The following is a 20,571-nucleotide window of genomic DNA, read 5'->3' on the forward strand; positions in this document are numbered from 1 at the left end:
CCCCCCCATAACTCACCCATCAGCTTCCCCCTCCTTCAACCCTTTACCTCTTCCACCTGTCACCTTCTATTTCCTCATGTCATTGCCCTACACCCATCCACCCACCTTCACCCACACTATCACCTGCCAATGTACTCCTCCTCTCCACTCTTATTCTGGCTTCTGCCTCCTTTCTTGTCTTGATGAAAGGTCCTGACCCAAAATTTCAACTGTTTATTTCCCTCCTGAAGATTCTGTCTGTTAGGCTAAGTTCTTCCATCACTTTAAGTGTATTTCTCAAGATTTCCAGCATCTTGAACTCTTGAAAGAGGTGGATGTTTTCCTGCTGGAAGTGTTTCAAAAATGTTTCCTGCCACTTATCAGTCCAAGCTTGGATGTTGGTAAGGCCTTGTTATGTGTGGACACGATTTCATTCTCATGGGATTACAAATGAAATGAACTCCGAAATCATGATTGAATTACTTCACTGGGAACCAGTGGAATTGGTTATACCATTGACAAAGCAGAGGAAATGAATAAACTTAGGATGTTGTACTCAGCTAGACTTGGAGTTGGATTTAAAAACGTGTTCCTGGAGTTGGATGGTTGAGTTCTAAAAACCACAACCATTTTTTTTGTGCTACATATGACAGCAGCCAGTTCCCTGCCCCCCCACCACCACCACCACCACCACCACCACCACCACCCTTCCCTTTGATTCTGGCTATATTGAAGATTCTTAGTGCCATGTGTAGCCAGATGCTGCCTTGAATTGGCCACTCCATCTTCAGTTCCAGAATTCAGCCCTTGTGCCAGTTGGATAAAGGTTTTAGTGATATTTGCAACATAATAGACTTGGCAGGAACCAATCTGAATATCAATGAGCAGATTATTGGAAGTCTCACTCCATTCAGCCAAATAGCACTGTTGTCAATTTCTTTGATTATATTGCTGCTGATTGAGAGCAGGCAGATGGAGCAATGATTAGTCAGATTTATCACACTAAATGATAGTTCCCCTCCCCCAAATGTAGCAGGACAAAATGTGCTTATCTTTTGCCAACAATGAAAAAGAGAACCACCAAAGAGGTCATGGCCAATTGCTCTAGGCCACCATAGAGTCAGAGAAATTTCAAGAAACGGTCAACCCATTGTACCAATGCCAGAAAATTTCACCTTCCAGCACTTAGTCTACACACTGAGGTCACAGCGGTTCTGAGATTCTGCAGTTCAGCATCCAAGTGCTACTTAAAATGTGAAAAGGGGTTATACTCCTACCATCATTTCAGGCAGTGAATTAGTCTTCCTACAATGTCTGTGAAAAAGCTAGCCCTCATCTCTGCACCATACCATTAACTTAAAGGCTATAAAATCTGGTTTAGGTCATTCCTATTTACTCTGTCAAGGTCCTCCATAATTTTATACTGGTCAATTAAGTCTCTGTTCAACCACCCCATTTCAAAGAAAACAACCCCGGCTTATCTAATCATTTATTATAGCTGAAATTGTGAAGTCCTGGTCACATCTGCACTCTCTGCAGTGCAATCACGTCTCTCTTGTAATGTGACTAGAAGTATATGCAAACCTTCATATTAGGCAGTTCCTTGGGATAAAGTTGAACAACTTCCCCTCTGGTTTGTTGGGTTCTGAGGTAACTAATAAGGATAATGTGGGAGCTACAGGCTCTTGCATGTATATGACAGGAGGTGCCTGACGGGATGGGTAATTTGTAATTTGGTGTTTCCTTCTGCGTTTTATGCAGGGTTTTCATTTACTCCTAATCCATGGGCCTGGCATTCTCTATATGTCCTAAATGTTCCATCTCTACTTTGAGCAGCTATGGCCCAAAATTAGAGAGACTTTGAGTACACCTTTGAAACTTTGCCTCGATTTATCTGGTAACTTTTACCATAACAGAGTGCAGAATAAAGATGCTATTTCAAGGGTTTGGTGTTGGCATGCAAGCTCTGTACCCTGCCCCAACAGAGCCAACTGAATGAAGAGAATATTCAAGCCACGGACTAATCTGGATTGCACACCATACTAGCATAATCTCTATAATCTCTCAGTTTTTGCTTCTGATAATAAAGGACAAAATACCATATGGCTTTTGGATATGTTATTCACCTGTCCTGCCATCTTTAGAGATGTGCAGACCCATACTCCAAAAGCACTCAGTTCCAGCACAACATTCAATAGCCTCCCATTTATTGTTGATGTTTTGCACCTTCTTGAATGCATTACTTACAATTTCTCTGGATTAAATTCCACTTGTCAAATTTCTTCCTAGTTGATTAGTATTGATGAGCATGAGTGTGATTATAATTTTTCTATGGACCTTATGATGTTTTGAGAAAGTCTTCACATATAGGCTTTGACCACTCATATCTTATTCAATAGAACCATTGCAATTTGCCTATCACCACAATAGGTCAATGGCAGACGCAATCTCAATGGCTCCTCACACGGCTTCAGACCACCTGGACAACACAAACACCTATGCCAGGATTCTGATCATCAACTATAGTTCAGCATTTATTATCATCATTCCCACAATTCTGATTGAGAAGTTACAGAACCTTGGCCTATGTACCTCCCCCTGCAATTGGATCCTCGACTTCCTAACCGGAAGACCACAATCTGTGCGGATTGGTGATAACATCTCCTCCTCACTGACGATCAACACTGGTGCTCCTCAGGGGTGTGTGCTTAGCCCACTGCTCTACTCCATGTATACCCATGACTGTTTGGCAAGGCATAGTTCAAATACCATCTATCAGCAAATTTGGTGACAATACAACCATTGTTGGTAGAATCTCAGGTGGTGACGAGAGGGCGTACAGGAGTGAGATACGCCAAATAGTGAAGTGGTGCCGCAGCAACAACCTGGCACTCAACGCCAGTAAGACAAAAGAGCTGATTGTGGACTTCAGGAAGGGTAAGATGAAGGAACACGTACCAATCCTCATAGAGGGATCAGAAGTGGAGAGAGTGAGCAGTTTCAAGTTCCTGGGTGTCAAGATCTCTGAGGATCTAACCTGGTCCCAACATATCAATGCAGTTATAAAGAAGGCAAAACAGCAGCTACACTTCATTCGGAGTTTGAAGAAATTTGGCATGTCAACAAATACACTTAAAAACCTCTATAGATATACCGTGGAGAGCATTTTGACAGGCTGCATCACTATCTGGTATTGGGAGGGGCCTACTGCACAGGACCGAAAGAAGCTGCAGAGGGTTGTAAATTTAGTCGGCTCCATCTTGGGTACTAGCCTACAAAGTACCCAGGACATCTTCAAGAAGTGGTGTCTCAGAAAGTGGTGTCCATTAGTCAGGACCCCCCGCACCCAGGCCATGCCCTTTTCTCACTGTTACCATCAGGTAGAAGGTACAGAAGCCTGAAGGCACACACTCAGCGATTCAGGAACAGCTTCTTGCCCTCTGCCATCCGATTCCTAGATGGTCATTGTACCCTTGGACACTACCTCACTTTTTAAATATATATTATTCCTGTTTTTTTGCATGCTTTTTTATCTATTATATGTATACCGTAATTTATTTATTAATTATTATTTTTTTGTTTTTTTTCTTCTATATTATGTATTGCATTGAACTGCTGCTGCTAAGTGAACAGATTTCATGACACATGCTAATGATCATAAACCTGATTTTGATTCTGAGAAAATGCATTGTATAAACTTAGCATTAAAAATAATGGATGAAACTGTGCTCAACCCAGACTCTGCCTCCCTTCTACACAATCCGTGCAGCTGCACCAACCTTATTCCTAATGGACTCCAGACCACAGCCGCACCTATCCCTCAAAGTGGAGGGGCCACAGACTGGACTTCAAGTGATAGATTATTTTCCAGACTCAGCTTGTGCTGTCAAAGGCATATTCACCAGTTTATATTTATATCTGATAATCAAAGATTTATAATTATCATTGAAATAAATAAATAAATAAATTTTAAGATGATACATTTTTTGATAACGCAAACAAGAGGAAATCTGCAGATGCTGGAATTTCAAGCAACACATTAAAGTTGCTGGTGAATGCAGCAGGCCAGGCAGCATCTCTAGGAAGAGGTACAGTCGACGTTTTGGGCAGAGACCCTTCGTCAGGACTAACTGAAAGAAGAGCTAGTAAGAGATTTGCAAGTGGGCAGGGGAGGGGGAAATTTCGGATCTCCCCCTCCCACTTTCAAATCTCTTACTAGAGGTACAGTCGAAAGGTGGACTGTACCTCTTCCTGGAGATGCTGCCTGCCCTGCTGCGTTCACCAGCAACTTTTATGTGTGTTGCATTTTTTGATAAGATGGTTCTATTTCATAGAAATGAATTGAAACCGATGACAATATTCAAATAATAGGCTGCATCACATAAGCCATCCAGTGCTGGCATGGAGCTCAGGAGTCAGCTACAAAGTAAAATCACCCCTCACTTCACGTTGCCTGTTATTCACCCGATGTCATGTTGCTGAGTCCAGCAGTGGAACAGCACTGTATTCCTAACTTCTGTGCTACAGTGCCCAGATGCAGGTCAAAAGCATGCTAGCACCTCGGTAACAGTTCTCTTCTGGACTGCTGGTCCATTGACAGGAAAAGCATAATCAAAGATAAGAATATTACTTTCATTAAAGGAATACGTTAAACCTTGTTATTTTCTTTATTTGTTTTCAATAGCAAGTAGGTGTGTTCAATTTTCAAATGATAGAAAAAGTTAACCAGTTACATTTTTCTGAAAGTGATTTATATTATATATTGTGCTTCTTCTATGGCATGTTTGAAGGGAAGGTGGATGAATATTTTTGGGAGTGTAAAACTTTTTTTTCTCATTCCCTGATCTTCATTTTTTTAAAGTTTTGTTAATGTCTGAAAACTCCACAACACTATAGATAATGGAAAAGAGCAAAGGAAGAACATATATTTTATACATTATAGCTGGCATCTCTCTGTCTTGGAGGACAGTGGGTGATGATCATCATTATCACAAGCCTGGGCGGAAGGTATGGAGATCCTGAGATGCCCACTCATCAAGATCCCCCTCTCAGCCTCACCGCTGTAGTCCAAAGAAAAGCTTATGAAGCAATACGTTTGGCACCAGCTTGGCTGCAGGAGCTGCCGGAAGGATGTTCAATGACATAAAGGTTGGGGGTGTTGTGGATAGTGTGGAGGGCTGTCAGAGGTTACAGCAGGACTTTGATAGGATGCAAAGCTGGGCTGAGAAGTGGCAGATGGAGTTCAACCCAGATAAGTGTGAGGTGGTTCATTTTGGTAGGTCAAATATGATGGCAGAATATAGTATTAATGGTAAGAGTCTTGGCAGTGTGGAGGATCAAAGGGATCTTGGGGTCCAAGTCCATAGGACACTCAAAGCTGCTGTTCAGGTTAACTGTGTGGTTAAGAAGGCATACGGTGCATTGGCCTTCATCAACCGTTGGATTGAGTTTAAGAGCCGAGAGGTAATTTTACAGCTTTATAGGACTCTGGTCAGACCCCACTTGGAGTACTGTGCTCAGTTCTGTTCACCTCACTACAGGAAGGATGTGGAAACCATAGAAAGGGTGCAGAGGAGATTTACAAGGATGCTTCCTTGATTGGGGAGCATGCCCTATGAGAATAGGTTGAGTGAACTTGGCCGTTTCTCCTTGGAGCGATGGAGGATGAGAGGTGACCTGATAGAGGTGTATAAGATGATGAGAGGCATTGATCGTGTGGATAGTCAGAGGCTTTTTTCCCAGGGCTGAAATGGCTAACATGAGAGGGCACAGTTTTAAGGTGCTTGGAAGTAGGTACAGAGGGGATGTCAGGGGCAAGTTTTTTTAAGCAGAGGGTGGTCAGTGCGTGAAATTGGTTGCCAGCGATGGTGGTGGAGGCAGATACAATAGGGTCTTTTAAGAGACTCCTGGATAGGTACATGGAGCTTTGAAAAATAGAGGACTATGGGTAATCCTAGGTAATTTTTAAAGTAAGTACGTGTTTGGCATCGTGGGCCAAAGGGCCTGTATTGTGCTGTAGGTTTTCTATGTTTCTATGACATCCAGCAGATTTAGGGTCTCCACTCCAGAGAATGCTGGGTTTACTCCCGTAGCCTTCGTCTCTCCCGAGAGTGCCCACAAGGCAGTGGGGCTATTTACCCATAGCTGGGGATCAGGTTCACGAGTGCCAGGGCATGTCCACACACCAGTGGGCCTGCATGCTACATGTGCAGGGGCCAGACCTCCTCCCCGTCCTCTGTAGTTCAACCTGAGTCCGAAAGGAGTTCAGTTGCCACTTGTCGCCAGCGAGGAGGCACTACGAGGCTTGTTGTTGGAGAAGCAGGGAGAGACTTACACATTCAGCTCTCCTTTTCACAAGACTGCTAGCCAGTGGTGGGAGCTGAAACTGAGAGCAACAACCACTACCCACTACACTACCAAACTGGACGCATCACAACAACCATTTTGGCATCTTTATGAGAGGGAGTTAGATATGGCCCTTGTGGCTAAAGGGATCAGGGGGTATGGAGGGAAGGCTGGTACAGGGTTCTGAGTTGGATGATCAGCGATGATCATACTGAATAGTGGTGCAGGCTCGAAGGGCTGAATGGCCTACTCCTGCACCTATTTTCTATGTTTCTATATTATACATTATATATAGACTGTAAAAGGAGATTAGCTTATGCAACTTGCTACTGTGTGTAATAGTTGAGGTGAAAAGTATGGATGCATTGAGATGAATCAAGGGTACCTTAAGGGGGTAAGGGAAGGGAACTTATAGAGTTGGATGTGGAAAGGTAGAGGCATCTTTTGCACAGAAACACTGGCACGTTAACCTTGTACAAGTGCACATTCCTTTATCCGAAATTCTGAAATCCAAAAAGCTCCGAAAACCGAAGTTTTTTTCGCCGACAGCTGACGTCACTCAGGTGTGACGTGGCAGCAGTAGCAGAGGCCACCAGACAGACGTCAGTTGTGGCTCAGCGCTCGTACTGGTTACACGTGCATTTGCTGTTTGCTGATATTTTGTGTTCACTGTTGACTTAGTGTTTAATTTCACTGTGAAAATGTCAAAAAGAGCTGCAGATACCCCTAAGGGTAAAAAAGAGAAAAAGAGAATAATATCATTATCAATAACACAGAAAGTGGAGCTATTTCAGAAGCTTGATCGTGGTGTGTCTGTGCAGCGTCTTACTGAAGAAAACAGTGTCAGAACTACCACTGTATATGATTTAAATAAACAGAAAGAGAAGTTACTGAAGTTTTATAGTGACAGTGACGTTCTACATTTATTCCAATAAGTCATTTACCATGTGTTTGATTCGGTTAGTTTGAAGCTGTATATTTTTATGTTTTATTGAATGTTTTTGTTGGAAATAAAATTTCTTCTTGTCATTATTCCCTAAACAATACAGTATAACATTTATTTACATAGCATTTACATTGTATTAGGTATTATAAGTAATCTAGAGATGATTTAAAGTAACGGGAGGATGTGCTTAGGTTTGGTGCGCCGCCGGGTCCTAAAGTCCACCGCACTGAGACAGGTTAAATAAGGGACTTGAGTATACGTGTTTTTCGGTATTGGTGGGGTGGGGGGGGTCTGAAATCCGAAAAATTCTGAATTCCGAAATGCAACTGGCCCCAAGGATTTTGGATTGTGGACCTGTATTCAAAAGCTAGTGGTACCCATACATTTTCTCTGTGTGTGACTGTGTGACTGTCTGTCTGTCTCTGTCTGTCTGTCTGTCTCTCTCTCTCTCTCACTCTCTCTCTCTCTCTCTCTATGTGTGTGTATATATACATATATAGACACATACATATACATACAGTAAATACGTCACAGTAGCATAGTGGTTAGCGCAATGCTATTACAGTTCAGGGCATCAGAATTCAGAGTTCAGTTCTGACGCCTGCTGTAAGGAGACTGTACGTCCTCCCCATGGAATGCGTGGGTTTTCTTCTGGTGCTCCGTTTTCCTCCCATGGTCCAAAAGCATACCAGTTAGTAGATTAATTGGTCGTTTTAAATTGTCCCATGATCAGACTGGGGTAAATCTGGGATTGCTGGGGTGCTACAGCACAAAGGGATGAAATAGCCTATTCCATGCTGTATCTGTATATGTTGAAGTGTTGAATCATTTTATTTTCACTCCGGCATTTTTGACATTTCCAACCCTAAATGCTTGAAACTGTGGTGAGCAAAACAGTTCTGAATTGTTTTACTGCTTATTTTTCCGCCAACTTTCAGTGACAGAAATCACTGCTTTTTGAACACAAACAAATGCAACTGATGCTATTTAAAAAACTGTTTGGTTGAAGCACGCTGTTTTTGTCCAACAGCCACACAAGTGCAAGCAAGTGACACTAGATGGAAACTGTTCAGCGACAGTCTCTTGCCCCGGTGAAACAGCATATTTTCCCAAATAAACAAAGGAAATCCTGGTTATTTTCTCGATTAGTGTTTATTCTTTAAGAGTTGTTGCAATAATTCGCTTCCCCGATTAACCAATGGCCCAATTAACTGGAAACAAATGGTATATGTGTGTGTGTCTGTGTGTTACCGATTGATGCAGAAAAAAAATGCCAAATTCAATCACTGGTCCTTGCTAACCTAGTTAGTCTTAAAGCTTTAATGAAGTTGAGTTAAAGTAAGTAAGGATCATTGTGGCCTTCTAGCCCTGAACATTATGTATTAACCTTTACTGGAAAGATCCTAACAGATGTTGTATAATTACTGTGATCTTGTGCCCTTTTGTATAGATTGCTGATACTGAACAAATTGGGATCATCAATAATTCAGAATAGAGCCAGCATTTTGAGAACAAAGTGAAAGATTAAACTGATATGGCAACCAGGCCGAGAAAAAAAAACCAAAAAACCCCTCAAAAACAACTAATTGCCTTTCATAACAATATCAGCAGACTGATGTTTCAATTTCAAAGATTTCAGATAGCAAGAAATAAATAAAACTTTAAATCTGTGTCGTATAGTTTATGGTCAATGCTCAACCTGAAACAAAGTAGAGCAACAAATTTGATGTCAATTTAATCTCACAAAGTGAAATGCAGAGTAGGAAAAAATGGATTAAAAAGAACAGAGATATAGAAAAACTTCTTGAAAAATAAATTGAAAGTCTCCCACAAATAAAAGCAAAGCAATGGAACATACATACCAGTTGATTTTTGGTGCCCAAACAGTTGTAATTAAAATTAGTCATAGCTTTAAAAAAAAACATGGTTGAGATAGAAATGGAGAAGTGCTAACTTTCTACAGTATCAGCACAAAAACTTCTTATCATTTATTACATTTGGACAAAGAGCCAGATTCTGAAATGCTGTTTTTAAATTTGTGAACTTATAGTAGTTTGTCATATCTTGGAATGTAACTTCTAAAGTTGCTCTCTAAGAAAGGTGATTCATCAGCCTCATTACCATTATCTTATCAGTCTGCGCAGATTTCATATAAACAATTAAGATGAGCTTTGTATTTTTACCTAACAGGTTGTAGCAAATTTTGGACCATGTTCCCTTCATAAGGCATATCAAGCCTGTAATGTTCATTATGCAGCCAGCAATGGGTTTGTTACTAATTTTGGGATCATGTGTCAGGGTCATTATCCAGACATTCCTATAAACATGCTCCATATCTTTTAAGGTCACACAAAGAAATTCTGTTGCATTTTGTTGTGTTTTTGGACATATTTAAAAAACAGATTGAAAAGTTAATTTTGTTTCTCTTCCTTTGTTTGTGGGTGATGTCTGTTCACTCTGGTGTTACTAGCATCTTTACACACAGACAGCCAGTGGCATCAATCAGCATTTAAATGGACTTTGCTCCTTTAGAATTCATCAGAGCAATTGAGTGGCTCTTCCAGAAAAGGTTTAAAAATTGTAAGCCTGTTTCCACACAAAGAAAAACAAAATGCCAACCAAAACCCAGCAGAAGCCTCCTGATATTCCGAGATGCTTTTTTTTCAAATGATAGAAATCATACTCTGCACCCATCCTCCAGTAAAGACTAGTATATTTGTGCTTTCAAAACCCATGAAGCAGAATTCAAAGAGTGCTTGCCTAGAAATTAATTGCGTTATAGGACTTGTATGTCATTATGGTGTTTGCTTCGACTGGAGAAGATAATTAAGGCAAAGGAAGTGAGAAAGAAACAAACCTGTATCACTAAACCTGGACAATGCTGATTGAGAAGCAACTGAAGAGTCTAATGTGATAAAGATGATCCATTTAATATCAAATGCAATTGCAATTACTTTGGTTGAATTATGCAGAGCAAGAGGGCATAATCTGAAAGGCTGTGGTTGTTTGAGTAAATTGACACTTACTTAAATTGATTTTTGCTTGGTAAGGGCATCAGGGTAAGGGAATACAACTGGGTAAATTTCCTATGTCAGTGAACTATTCTCACCCTTCACAATGATCGAGTAGGAAGTAATTGAAGTCTGTGCTCTTGGGTTAAGGAGTTGAAAACATTACAGGGTCTCACACCAGCTTGCTTTCCCTCTTGAAGTGCAACAAGGATCACATTTGCTTTGGTTTTAAAGTCCCTATCATTGATCACTTGTCCCAACTCTCCCTTCCAGTCAAATTTGGTTGGTTGCTGGCACAGGTAAAATATGATCCTAGTGTCCAGAATCTGTTGAACTAGACCATCATGAGCAGCTGTTTAGGTGAGAATGTTTTGTTGGAATTAGAAAAGATGTATTTTTTGTTTTCTTGTAAATAACACAAATGAAAAAGTAAAAAGTATACAGTAAATATGAAATGTGCCATTTTGTAATTTTTGACTCAGTTGAATTAGAGTATCTATATTGCATCTATTCAGCAGCATAATGCAATTTTAGAAATGCAAATGTAAGATGTTAGGTCTCAACCAATTAACCATATAAAAATTCATATTATAGAACATTCTAGAAATTCAATTTGCAAGAAACTATTACTCCACTGTATTAATTTATGCTGTCTCATTGATCATGTGTGTTGAAATCTATTTTGCATTACGATCAAATTTCCAGAGTTAAAATTAAACAGATGAAATTGAAACTGTTAAGATTAGTACCAGGCTAATTTTTCATTAATTATATTTCAATTAAACATTAATATAATGAGCAATGAAAAAATGTATGGCATTTCAGCAACAAAGTGAACGATAAATGCATGGTAATTTGCCTGCATTTGCAGATTTCCCGGAATATGAAAATAATTTTGCTTCATATCCATCAGTCTCCATGCCCTTACCCCCAACAGTATCCGAAGATCTCGTGGATATTAAATGGGGGCTAATTATTTATTTGATAGTGTCTACCACAAAACAACCTCCACCACTTTTCCTTGCCCATATATTTCCTCTCTAGCCCTGGAGCCACACTTTGTACCCTGCATTGCTTAATCTATTCATGGAGTTCCTTGCACTTAGCATCTTAACAAGTTGCTGGCAACCCCACTTCCTTTTCATGCCAGATGACATTTTGCATGGTTTCTTCCCTAGATTAAGACTCTTGCTTCACAAAATTGCCATCAATCCCCAAGGAAAACCCATGAACCTTCTATCATTGCAAATTACTATTCCTTTTCAATCCCAAACACTTTTTCACCCTCCAGACTGGTGATCATTTTACCAGTACTTACCTTCCGGGACTCAGACCATTGTTTTTTTTAATCTCTTCACACATTTCTCAATTCCTCTGCAATTTCTTTAACATTATACCTCAGCATTGATTGTCCACCTGAGTGGCAGTGTTGTTACCTGATTCCACATTCATAAAATAATTCTTTACTGTGTTTTCACCCCGCCTTCAAAGGAAATTTACTTTTGTCATGGCATTTAATAATTTTGTAAATCTTCTCTACTCCCATTCACTGCAATCATATCCTTCTTGTAATGCAGTAACAGAACTGAATGCTGTACCGATGGTTGTCAAACAAATTATTGTATGTAATTCCAATAGAACCATCTTAAGCGTTGAAAGGAAGTGTTTTGTTTGACTTTCTAACTGCTGTAAATGCCTATTGTGCTGTCTTTCAGGTTCTACAGATTTTTTCTGCAAGGTCTCTCTGAAGCCTCCCACCTTTCACGATATTCCTCTCATTCAATCTGTTGCATTTCCTGAAAGTATAATCTCACACTTCATGGTATTAAATTCCATTTACCACTTTTTCTGCCTAGTCAACCAGATTATTTTTAGTTTGACTGGAGTCAAAAGCCTTCCTCTTGCCTTTAAATCGCACAAGCAATTGTTATATTATCAGTAAATTCCTTTATCATGCCTCCTGTATTTTAGTCTAAAGAATTAATACATTCAAGATCCAAGTGCTGAATCCCATGGAAACAAAGTTACAAAAGTACTGGCCAATTGTCATCCTCTGCATGTGTCTTTTCTTTTCTTTTAACAATATGATATGTTGATCTCCCTTCCTCCTTGCAACCTTTAAATCCCAACCAGTCTTCTCATACTCTTTTGTTCTGCCCTCTCCAGATTTACCTCATTACCGTTAAGCATCTGACCTAATTCTGCCTCCTGAACACTGTCCCACACTGCTACTTCTAGGACCCCCACCCCTCGCTACCATCGCAGCAACTCCAAACCCCACCACTGCCCCCAAGACCCTGCTTCCACCCCTCTGGCTCTTCCAGGTTCTACTCTCTTTGAATCTATTGCTGCTTTTTGGGAAACCTGCTCTTCGTCATTGTCGTCTTGAGGAACATATTCTTTTGGTGCCACTACATCCTTACTGGAACCTGGCCCTCTATTGCCTAATTCTGCTCCTATTTCACTCCAACCTTTCAGTTTAAGGAGTAAGTACAAGAACATCGGTTTCCGTCTGCCCACCATTTTGCAGCTTGTGAGCATCAATACCAACAGGCAGGCTGGAGTAAAACTATTATTTACACAGTATTAAAATATATTAGCAAAGCATCTAATACGAAATATTTGGTAGCCACACAAAACTAAATTGTAAAACCCAACTTCTGTGTAGGCTGTTTTTATATATTAAAAGAAGAGTAACTTTAGCATTTCCTTTGTAATATTGGAAATTCCTTTGGCGATCTGGAGAAATCACATGCTTTGTACCTTTAATGTTGGATGAATGTCTTAGAAGTGCTAATACATAAGAAACCGTAAAGAGTAATCTTAATTTTCAGTATTCTTTGGTTAAACTGTGAAATGCCATTTTTGTTTTGATTACATTATAATCCAATCCATATTCCAGAAGTTTGCCCAAGATAGTGAAAGCTAATTCGTGTTCTTCGCATTTTCCTGTATAAATTTTGCTGAAAGGATATTTTTGAAAGTCACTTCAATGTCATGCTGCATGTTGGAGTAGTGCAGGGCTAATCTCCTTTGCATTAATATGTTTACACCACAAAAGGTAATCTGAATTGTCATTAATCTAAAATGACATCAGATTATGTGTAATTGGGAACATGACTAATTACAGATATCCTTGAGGCAGAATTTAGCAGCTGTCATGTTTGTGGACTTTAGTTTATTTTGCAAAATGATGATCTGAGTGGAATAACTAGATTCCTCTATCTCTTGCTCTTCAGAGCACTACAGGTACAATGTTTTTTACATAATCATCCAGTATGGTGTGAACTACAGAGATGCAGGAACTTTAGCACACACAATTATTACTGTGGTACAAAGTGATCATGAAATGAAACCAAGATGATTGGCTGGATTTCTGTTCCTTCCCCTACCAAGTATTTCAGCTCTGTTTCAGTTTGAAGCCTGGTCTTAAAGCGTTGAAGCCAAATTGCTGACCCAAAACTCAGCAATAAAATCAACTGAATCTCTGGCAATCAATTGTTCTTAGTGGGATATACATTCATATTAGATTTTCAACAATAAACTGGATGGGAGAATGAAAGTAGGAAGCATAATGTGTTCTGTTTTTGTTGTTTCAGATCAGGTATTTCATTGGTTCCAGGAGGAATAAAGTATACCCAGGAGTTATTGTAAAGCAATAATCTCATCAAAATTTCTTACACAATATAATAAACTGCACAAAGAAATGAGATTTTATAACCAATATGTGAACATCATTCAAAGTTGAATCTTGCAGTTATTTGTCAATGTTAAGCTCTTTAAATGTTTCAATATAGATTCAATGTAATATTCCAGGGGGTAATTCAAATAAGGATGAAAAGTCTGATAGGCTGGGATTCACATCGTCTATAAAATTACTTGGGAACTTTTAAAATACTGTGTACAGATTTATTTTCTGTCGTCAGCCTAATCAAGCACTTATGTCCAAACATAAATCAGTAAGTTCCTTTGAGGCTAAGCTAATTGTATGGATGTGGTGGTTGTATATCATACTTTCCAGAACTTAGATGTATGCCTGCAATATAATTGCAGATTATTACATAGATCTTACTTTCTATGTAATATCTTTAGTAGATGATTATTTTTTAGTGTTTCTGCTTGGTCTGATTAGTATCAGGCTCTGCCATGTTAGGACTTCCCACTAGCAGGACCAATCTGAACAATAATGACTGTGATAAATTAACTCCAGGCACATTGAATATCAGTTTTTAATTGCTTCAATAAAGTAATCATTTCAAATAGAAATGACTAATTGGGAAAATTGCAGCTGCATAATAATTGGAATTTTAACATTAATTCTGGTAGGTTAGAAATTGACTGTTTAACTATATTAACAGTACATATAGTCAAGTAATAAACTAAATACAAAAACAGTATTTAAATTGATATTTATAAATTCTTAAAATATGTGGATTTGAGGTGATTGCCAAAGTGCATTCTTTCTGAAAATATTTGTTACTGAATAACTAGAACAGCAAATTGTGTAAAATAACCAAAAATGTTGAAGAGATTTAAAACCTGATGACTGCACCATCTTTGCTAACCTCAGTTAAAACATGCAAGGAAAAAAAAAATCACCACATCCCACTAGGTATATGTCCTACCAGATTTCTGGTGAAAGTTCTCCTTTAGGTAAGGCAAATAATAATAGCATTGGGCAACTGTAATCTAATTTCTAAAGGACAAAATCTATGCAACAAATATTTTCTTCATATGGCAACACACTCCAGAAAATGAAAGCACATGCCACTGTGAGATTGAATGCATGTTTGGGGTAAATTTTGACTAGATACTAAAAACAGAATAAAAGACATCATTGCAAGGCAGGAGCCATTTGAAAAGAACAAATCTCATTACATGTGAGTCATAATATGAAGTAGCAAGTGTGAGAGAGAGAGATTGTTACAAGCAAGAGCCATCTGAAAAGCACGAGTCTAATTGGGAGTATGTTTTATTTGAGCCATTAAAAAGTAGGGAGGTTAAGTGGAACGGGCCGCTGTTGGAGTGGGCCAGTGTTAGATTAGGAAGCTTTGCCTCACCAGGTTTCGGCAACAACAGGCTTAAGCCAGCCCAGGTGGAGATTCTAAATAAGTTTCTAGTACTTTGTTTTCTATTTCTTTGTCTATCAGTACGTAGCTAATCCACAGAGAATTGGTCCAGAGTTAGTGGTATGTTCCTTCTGTGAGATGTGGGAACTGTGGGAGACTTCAAGTCTCCCCGATAACTACATCTCCATGAAGTGCATTGAGCTGCAGCTCCTTAGAGGCGATGTTAAGAGACTGGAGCTGCTGCTCGATGACCTTTGGATTGTATGGGAGAATGAGGAGGAGATAGATAGGAGGTGAAGGGAGGTAGTCACTCCTAAGCTACAGGAGACAGGCACCTGGCTGACTGTCAGGAGAAGGAAAAAGAATAAACAGCCTGTGCAAGTACCCCTGTGAATGTACTCTTCAATAATAAATATCCCACCTTGAATACTGTTGAAGGGGCAGGGTGACAGGTCTGGGGGAAGCTGCAGCAACTGGGTCTGAAAGGAACCTGGGGAGAAGAGAAGTGCAGTAGTGTTAAGGGATTCCATGGCTAAAGGAGTAGATAGAAGCTTCTGTGGATGTGAAAGAGAAACCTAGATGGTATTTTGCCTCCCAGGTTCCAGGGTCAGGGTTGTTTTGGATCGAGTCCACAGCATTCTAAAAGGAGGAGGGTGAACAGCCAGAGTCGTGGTACATATTAGTGCCAACGATATAGGTAGGAAAATGGAGGAGGTCCTGAAGAGAGGATATGGAGAGTTCGGTGGAAAGCTGAAAAGCAGGAGCTCCAAGGTAGAAACCTTAGTATTGCTGCTTGTGTCACGCACCAGTGAGGGTAAGAATAGGATGACGTAGCAGATGAGTGTGGCTGAGAAATTGGTGCAAGGGGCAGAGTTTCAAGTTTCTGGATCGAGGTGTCTTCTGAGGAAGATATGACCTGTACAAAAAGGATGGTTATACCAGTAGATGCAGTGTGTATGAGGCTGTCAGGAAGGACAAGCAGGTGGTAGGGCAAAATTGCAGTCAGTGGGATGAATTAAAGTGTAACATCAGGGCAAAATTGAAAGGAGTAATGAATACAGGACTGAAGGTATTATATTTGATTCGATGCAGTATATGGAATAAAGTAGATGATTAGGCAGTTAAAGATTGGTAGGTACGACATTGTGGGCATCACTGAGGCGTGGCTGAAAGGAGATCATATTTGGGAGCCTAACATCTGAGGATATACATTGTATCGAAAGGATAGGCAGAGGGCGTAGGGTAGCTCTGTTGGTAAAAATGAAACCAAATACTTACAAAGAGGTGACATAGGATCAAAAGATGTAGGATCCTTATGGATAGAGTTGAAGAACTGCAAAGGTAAAAAGACCTTGATGGGAGTTATATGCAGTCCTCCAAAGGTGTGGAATTACAACAATGGGAGATGTAAAAAGGGCAATGTTACAATAGTGATGGGGGATTTCAATATGCAGGTGGACTGAGAAAATCAGGTTGGTACTGTATCATAAGAGAAGGAATTTGTCGAATGCCTGTGAGATGGCTTTTAGAGCACCTTGGGAAAGGCAATTCTGTATTGGTTGTTGTGTAATGAACCAAATTTGATTAGGAAGCATAAGGTAAAGGAACGCTTAAGAGACAGTGATCATAAAATGATAGAATTTACCCAGCAGTTTGAGAGGGAGATGCATCAGTATTCCAGTGGAGTAAAGGAAATTACTGAGGCATGAGAGAGAAACTGATCAAAGTTGATTCAAAGCAGACACTAGCGGGGTGTCTGCAGAACAGGAATGGCAGGAGTTTCTGGGGGCAATTTGGAAGGCGTAGGATAGATTCATCCCAAAGATGAAGTATTTAAAAAGGGAGGCTGAGGCACCGTGGCTGACAAGGGAAGTCAAAGACAACATCATAACGGGAAAAGGGGGGGGCGCATATAGCAAAGAAGAAAATAGTGGAAAGTTAGAGGAATGGGAAGATTTGGAAAAAAATGCAATTCAAAAACCCATAAGGAGAAAAAAGATGATATAAGAAGGAAAGCTAGCCAAGAATATAGAAGAGGATACCAAAATATTTTTAGGACATTTATAGAGTAAAAGAGAAGTGAGGTTGGATATTGAACCATCGGATATTGGCAATGAAGACATAGTAATGGGGGAAAAAGAAATGGCCGACAAACTTAATAAATCTGTCTTAACTATGGAAGACACAAGCAGTATGCCAGAAATTCAAGAGTGTCAGGGGCAGAAGTGAGTGTAGTTACTCTTACTAAGGAGAAGGTGCTTTGGAAGCTGAATGGTCTGAAGGTAGATAAGTCACCTGGACCAGATAAACAACACCTCAAGATTCTAAAAGAGGTAGCTGAAGAGATTGTAAAGGTAGTAGTAATGACATTTCAAGAATTACTAGAGTCTGGAATGGTTCCAGAGGACTGGAAAATTGCAAATGTCATTCCATTCTTTGAGAAGGGACAGAGATAGAAGAAAGAAAATCATAAGACACTAAGATATAGAAGCAGAATTAGGCCATTTGGCCCATTGAGTCTGCACTGCCATTTCATCATGGTTGATCCAATCTTCCTCCTGGCCCCAGTCTCCTGCCTTCTCCCCCCTATCCCTTCATGCCCTGAGCAATCAACCTCTGCCTTAAATATACACAAAGGCTTGGCCTCCACAGCTGCCTGTGGTAAAGAATTCCACAGATTCACCACTCTCTGGCTAAAGAAATTCCTTCTTATCCCTGTTCTAAAAGGATGCCACTCTATTCTGAGGCTGTGTCCTCTGGTCTTAGACTCTCCCATCAAAGGAAACATTCTCTCCACATCCACTCTATCATGGCCTTTCATCATTCAGCAGCTTCAATGAGGTCACCCCTCATTCTTCTGAATTCTAGTGAATTATGGGCCAGTTAGCCTGACTTTAGTGGTTGGGAAGATGTTGGAGGGTGAAGTTTCAGAGAACATGGAGGTACATGATAAAATAGGCCAAAGTCAGCATGATTTCCTTAGGGGGAAATCTTGCATGACAAATCTGTTAGAACTCTCTGAGACAGTACTGGGTAGGATAGACAAAGATGAGCCTGTGAATGTTGTTTACTTGGATTTTCAGAAGGCCTTTGACAAGATGCCACAAATGAAGCTGCTTAGCAAAGGCCCATGGTATTACAGGAAAGATACTAGCATGGATAGAAGATTGGCTGACTGACAGGAAGCAAAGCGTGGGGATAAAGGGGCTTTTTCTGGTTGGCTGCCAGTGACTAGTCGTATTCAGTGGGGGTCAGGGTTGTGACCACTTCTTCTCACATTATATGTCAGTGATTTGCATGATAGTATTGATGCCTTTATGCCCAGGTTTGCAGACAGTGGGAAGGTAGCTGTAGGAGCAGGTATTGTTCAGGAAGCAGGGAGTCTGCAGAAGGACTTAGATAAATTGGGTGAAGGGGAAAAGAAGTGGCATATATCAAGCAATAGTAAATTAAGGCAACCAGACGCTGTGTTGTCTAGAAGACGTTTTGCCACTCATCCAAGAAGTTTCTTCAGTTCTGATCCATGGTGGGTAGTTTTCCAGTTTATAAACTGTGAATTGTTTAAAGGTATAGCAATCACATGAGGGTCATTAAGAATTGTAGAGGTAATGAGAGGGTTATTATTCTTATCTTTGCATGATTAGAGGTGTGAACTCATGTGGCGACACCAGGGTAGAGATGTTAGAGCTGTCCTGTAAGTAGCTGATAGGTAGTGTCGTACCGCACCCCCTCTGTTCAGGAATAGGTTTTCCAGTTTGAAAAAGGTGGCTTCTTTAACCTCTCTTTCAAACCTCATGTGATTGTGAAAACACAAAAACAGACCGGGTGTTAAGACCTGGGGAGAGAACCCACTTAGCCACATACGGACGGGGGAGATGATTATTACACACCTAGTTGCATCAGGGTGACCCACAAACACACAAGCTAATATGCAACAATAAATGAACTGGAACATCCCACCATAATCCTACAAACACGTTTTAACACAAGAACAATAAGTAGCACTGGCCACTAGGAATGCTGAGGCCTAGGAATGTTGATCATGCCCTGGAGTGCCACAATATGATTACAGCTTGTAGAAGCTACTTAAACATCAGTGGTGTTGGCTGGGGTGCAGGCTACCTGTGTCTGCAACATGGGAAACTGAAAAAAGGAAACAAAATAGCTCTGATTTGAGGCTTGATTTTACGGCTTCTTCTTATGCAGAAACTGGCAATTAGAATCAGCAGTTGTAAGATTTTAAGAGCAACTTATGAGCAATTCATGCCAAATCTTTGCAGCCATTAAACTATTACTAACATTGCACTTGAAACAATCCACAACGATGGCCATACTTTTTAAAATGGATTATTCATTGGAAGTTTGCACCATGTGTGTTTGGAGGCCATTAACAAATTCTATAATTGAAGTTGGACTTTTTGCATGCAACGAAATTAATATGTTCTAAAAAAAAATGAATGTATCTTTATGTTAACTATCATATGAATTACTGTACACAATTTAATTATTTGCCAATTTAATAATTTATTAATTAGCTCGTGGAAAATTATTTTAAAATAAATGTTGAACCTTTCTGGGTTGAGTTAAGAAATTACAAGGGTAAAAGGACCCTGATGGCAGTTATATACTGGCCTCTTAACTGTAGCTGGGATGTAGACCACAGATTACAACAGGAAATAGAAAAGGCGTGTCAAAAGGGCAATGTTGTAATAGTCATGGGAGATTTCAACATCCAGGTCAATTGGGAAATCGAGATCTCAAGAGAGTGAGTTTGTTGAATGCCTACGAGATGGCTTTTTAGAGCAGCTTGTTGTTGAGCCTACTAGGGATCAGCTATACTGGATTCAGTGTTAGGTAATGAACCAGAGGTGATTAGGGAGCTTAAGGTAAAAGAACCCTTTAGGGACAGTGATCACAATATAATTGAGTTCAACATGGTTTGATAGGGTGAAAGTAAAGTCTGACGTAGCAGTATTTCAGTGGAGTAAAGGAAATTATAGTGGTATGAGAGAGGAGATGGTCAAAGTAAATTGGAAAGAAATGCTGGCAGGGATGACAGCAGAGCAGCAATGGTGTGAGTTTCTAGGAAAAATGAAGAAGGTCCAGGACAGATATATTCCAAAAACAAAGACATACTCAAATGGCAAAATAGTACAACCGTGGCTGACAAGGGAAGTCAAAGCTGATGTAAAAGCAAAAGAGAGGGCATGCAACAAAGCAA

General features: G+C 40.0%; 1 protein-coding gene across 4 annotated transcripts in view; it reads left to right on the plus strand.

Annotated features, from left to right (window-relative positions):
• The window catches only part of immp2l (inner mitochondrial membrane peptidase subunit 2), a 561,843-nt gene that overhangs the window by 532,423 nt on the left and 8,849 nt on the right, over nt 1-20,571 (plus strand). The window contains exon 6 of one of the 4 annotated variants that reach the window (XM_063057903.1): nt 11,997-12,038. The exons of the other annotated variants lie outside the window; for them this stretch is intronic. Coding sequence (XP_062913973.1) covers nt 11,997-12,029 — 33 coding nt within the window. The 3' untranslated portion in view covers nt 12,030-12,038. Of the gene's footprint in view, nt 1-11,996; nt 12,039-20,571 lie in introns of those variants that run through there. 4 annotated transcript variants of the gene reach the window in all.

The sequence above is a fragment of the Mobula hypostoma genome, chromosome 9 (assembly GCF_963921235.1).
Source record: "Mobula hypostoma chromosome 9, sMobHyp1.1, whole genome shotgun sequence".
In the NCBI taxonomy this organism is placed as follows: Eukaryota; Metazoa; Chordata; class Chondrichthyes; order Myliobatiformes; family Myliobatidae; genus Mobula; species Mobula hypostoma.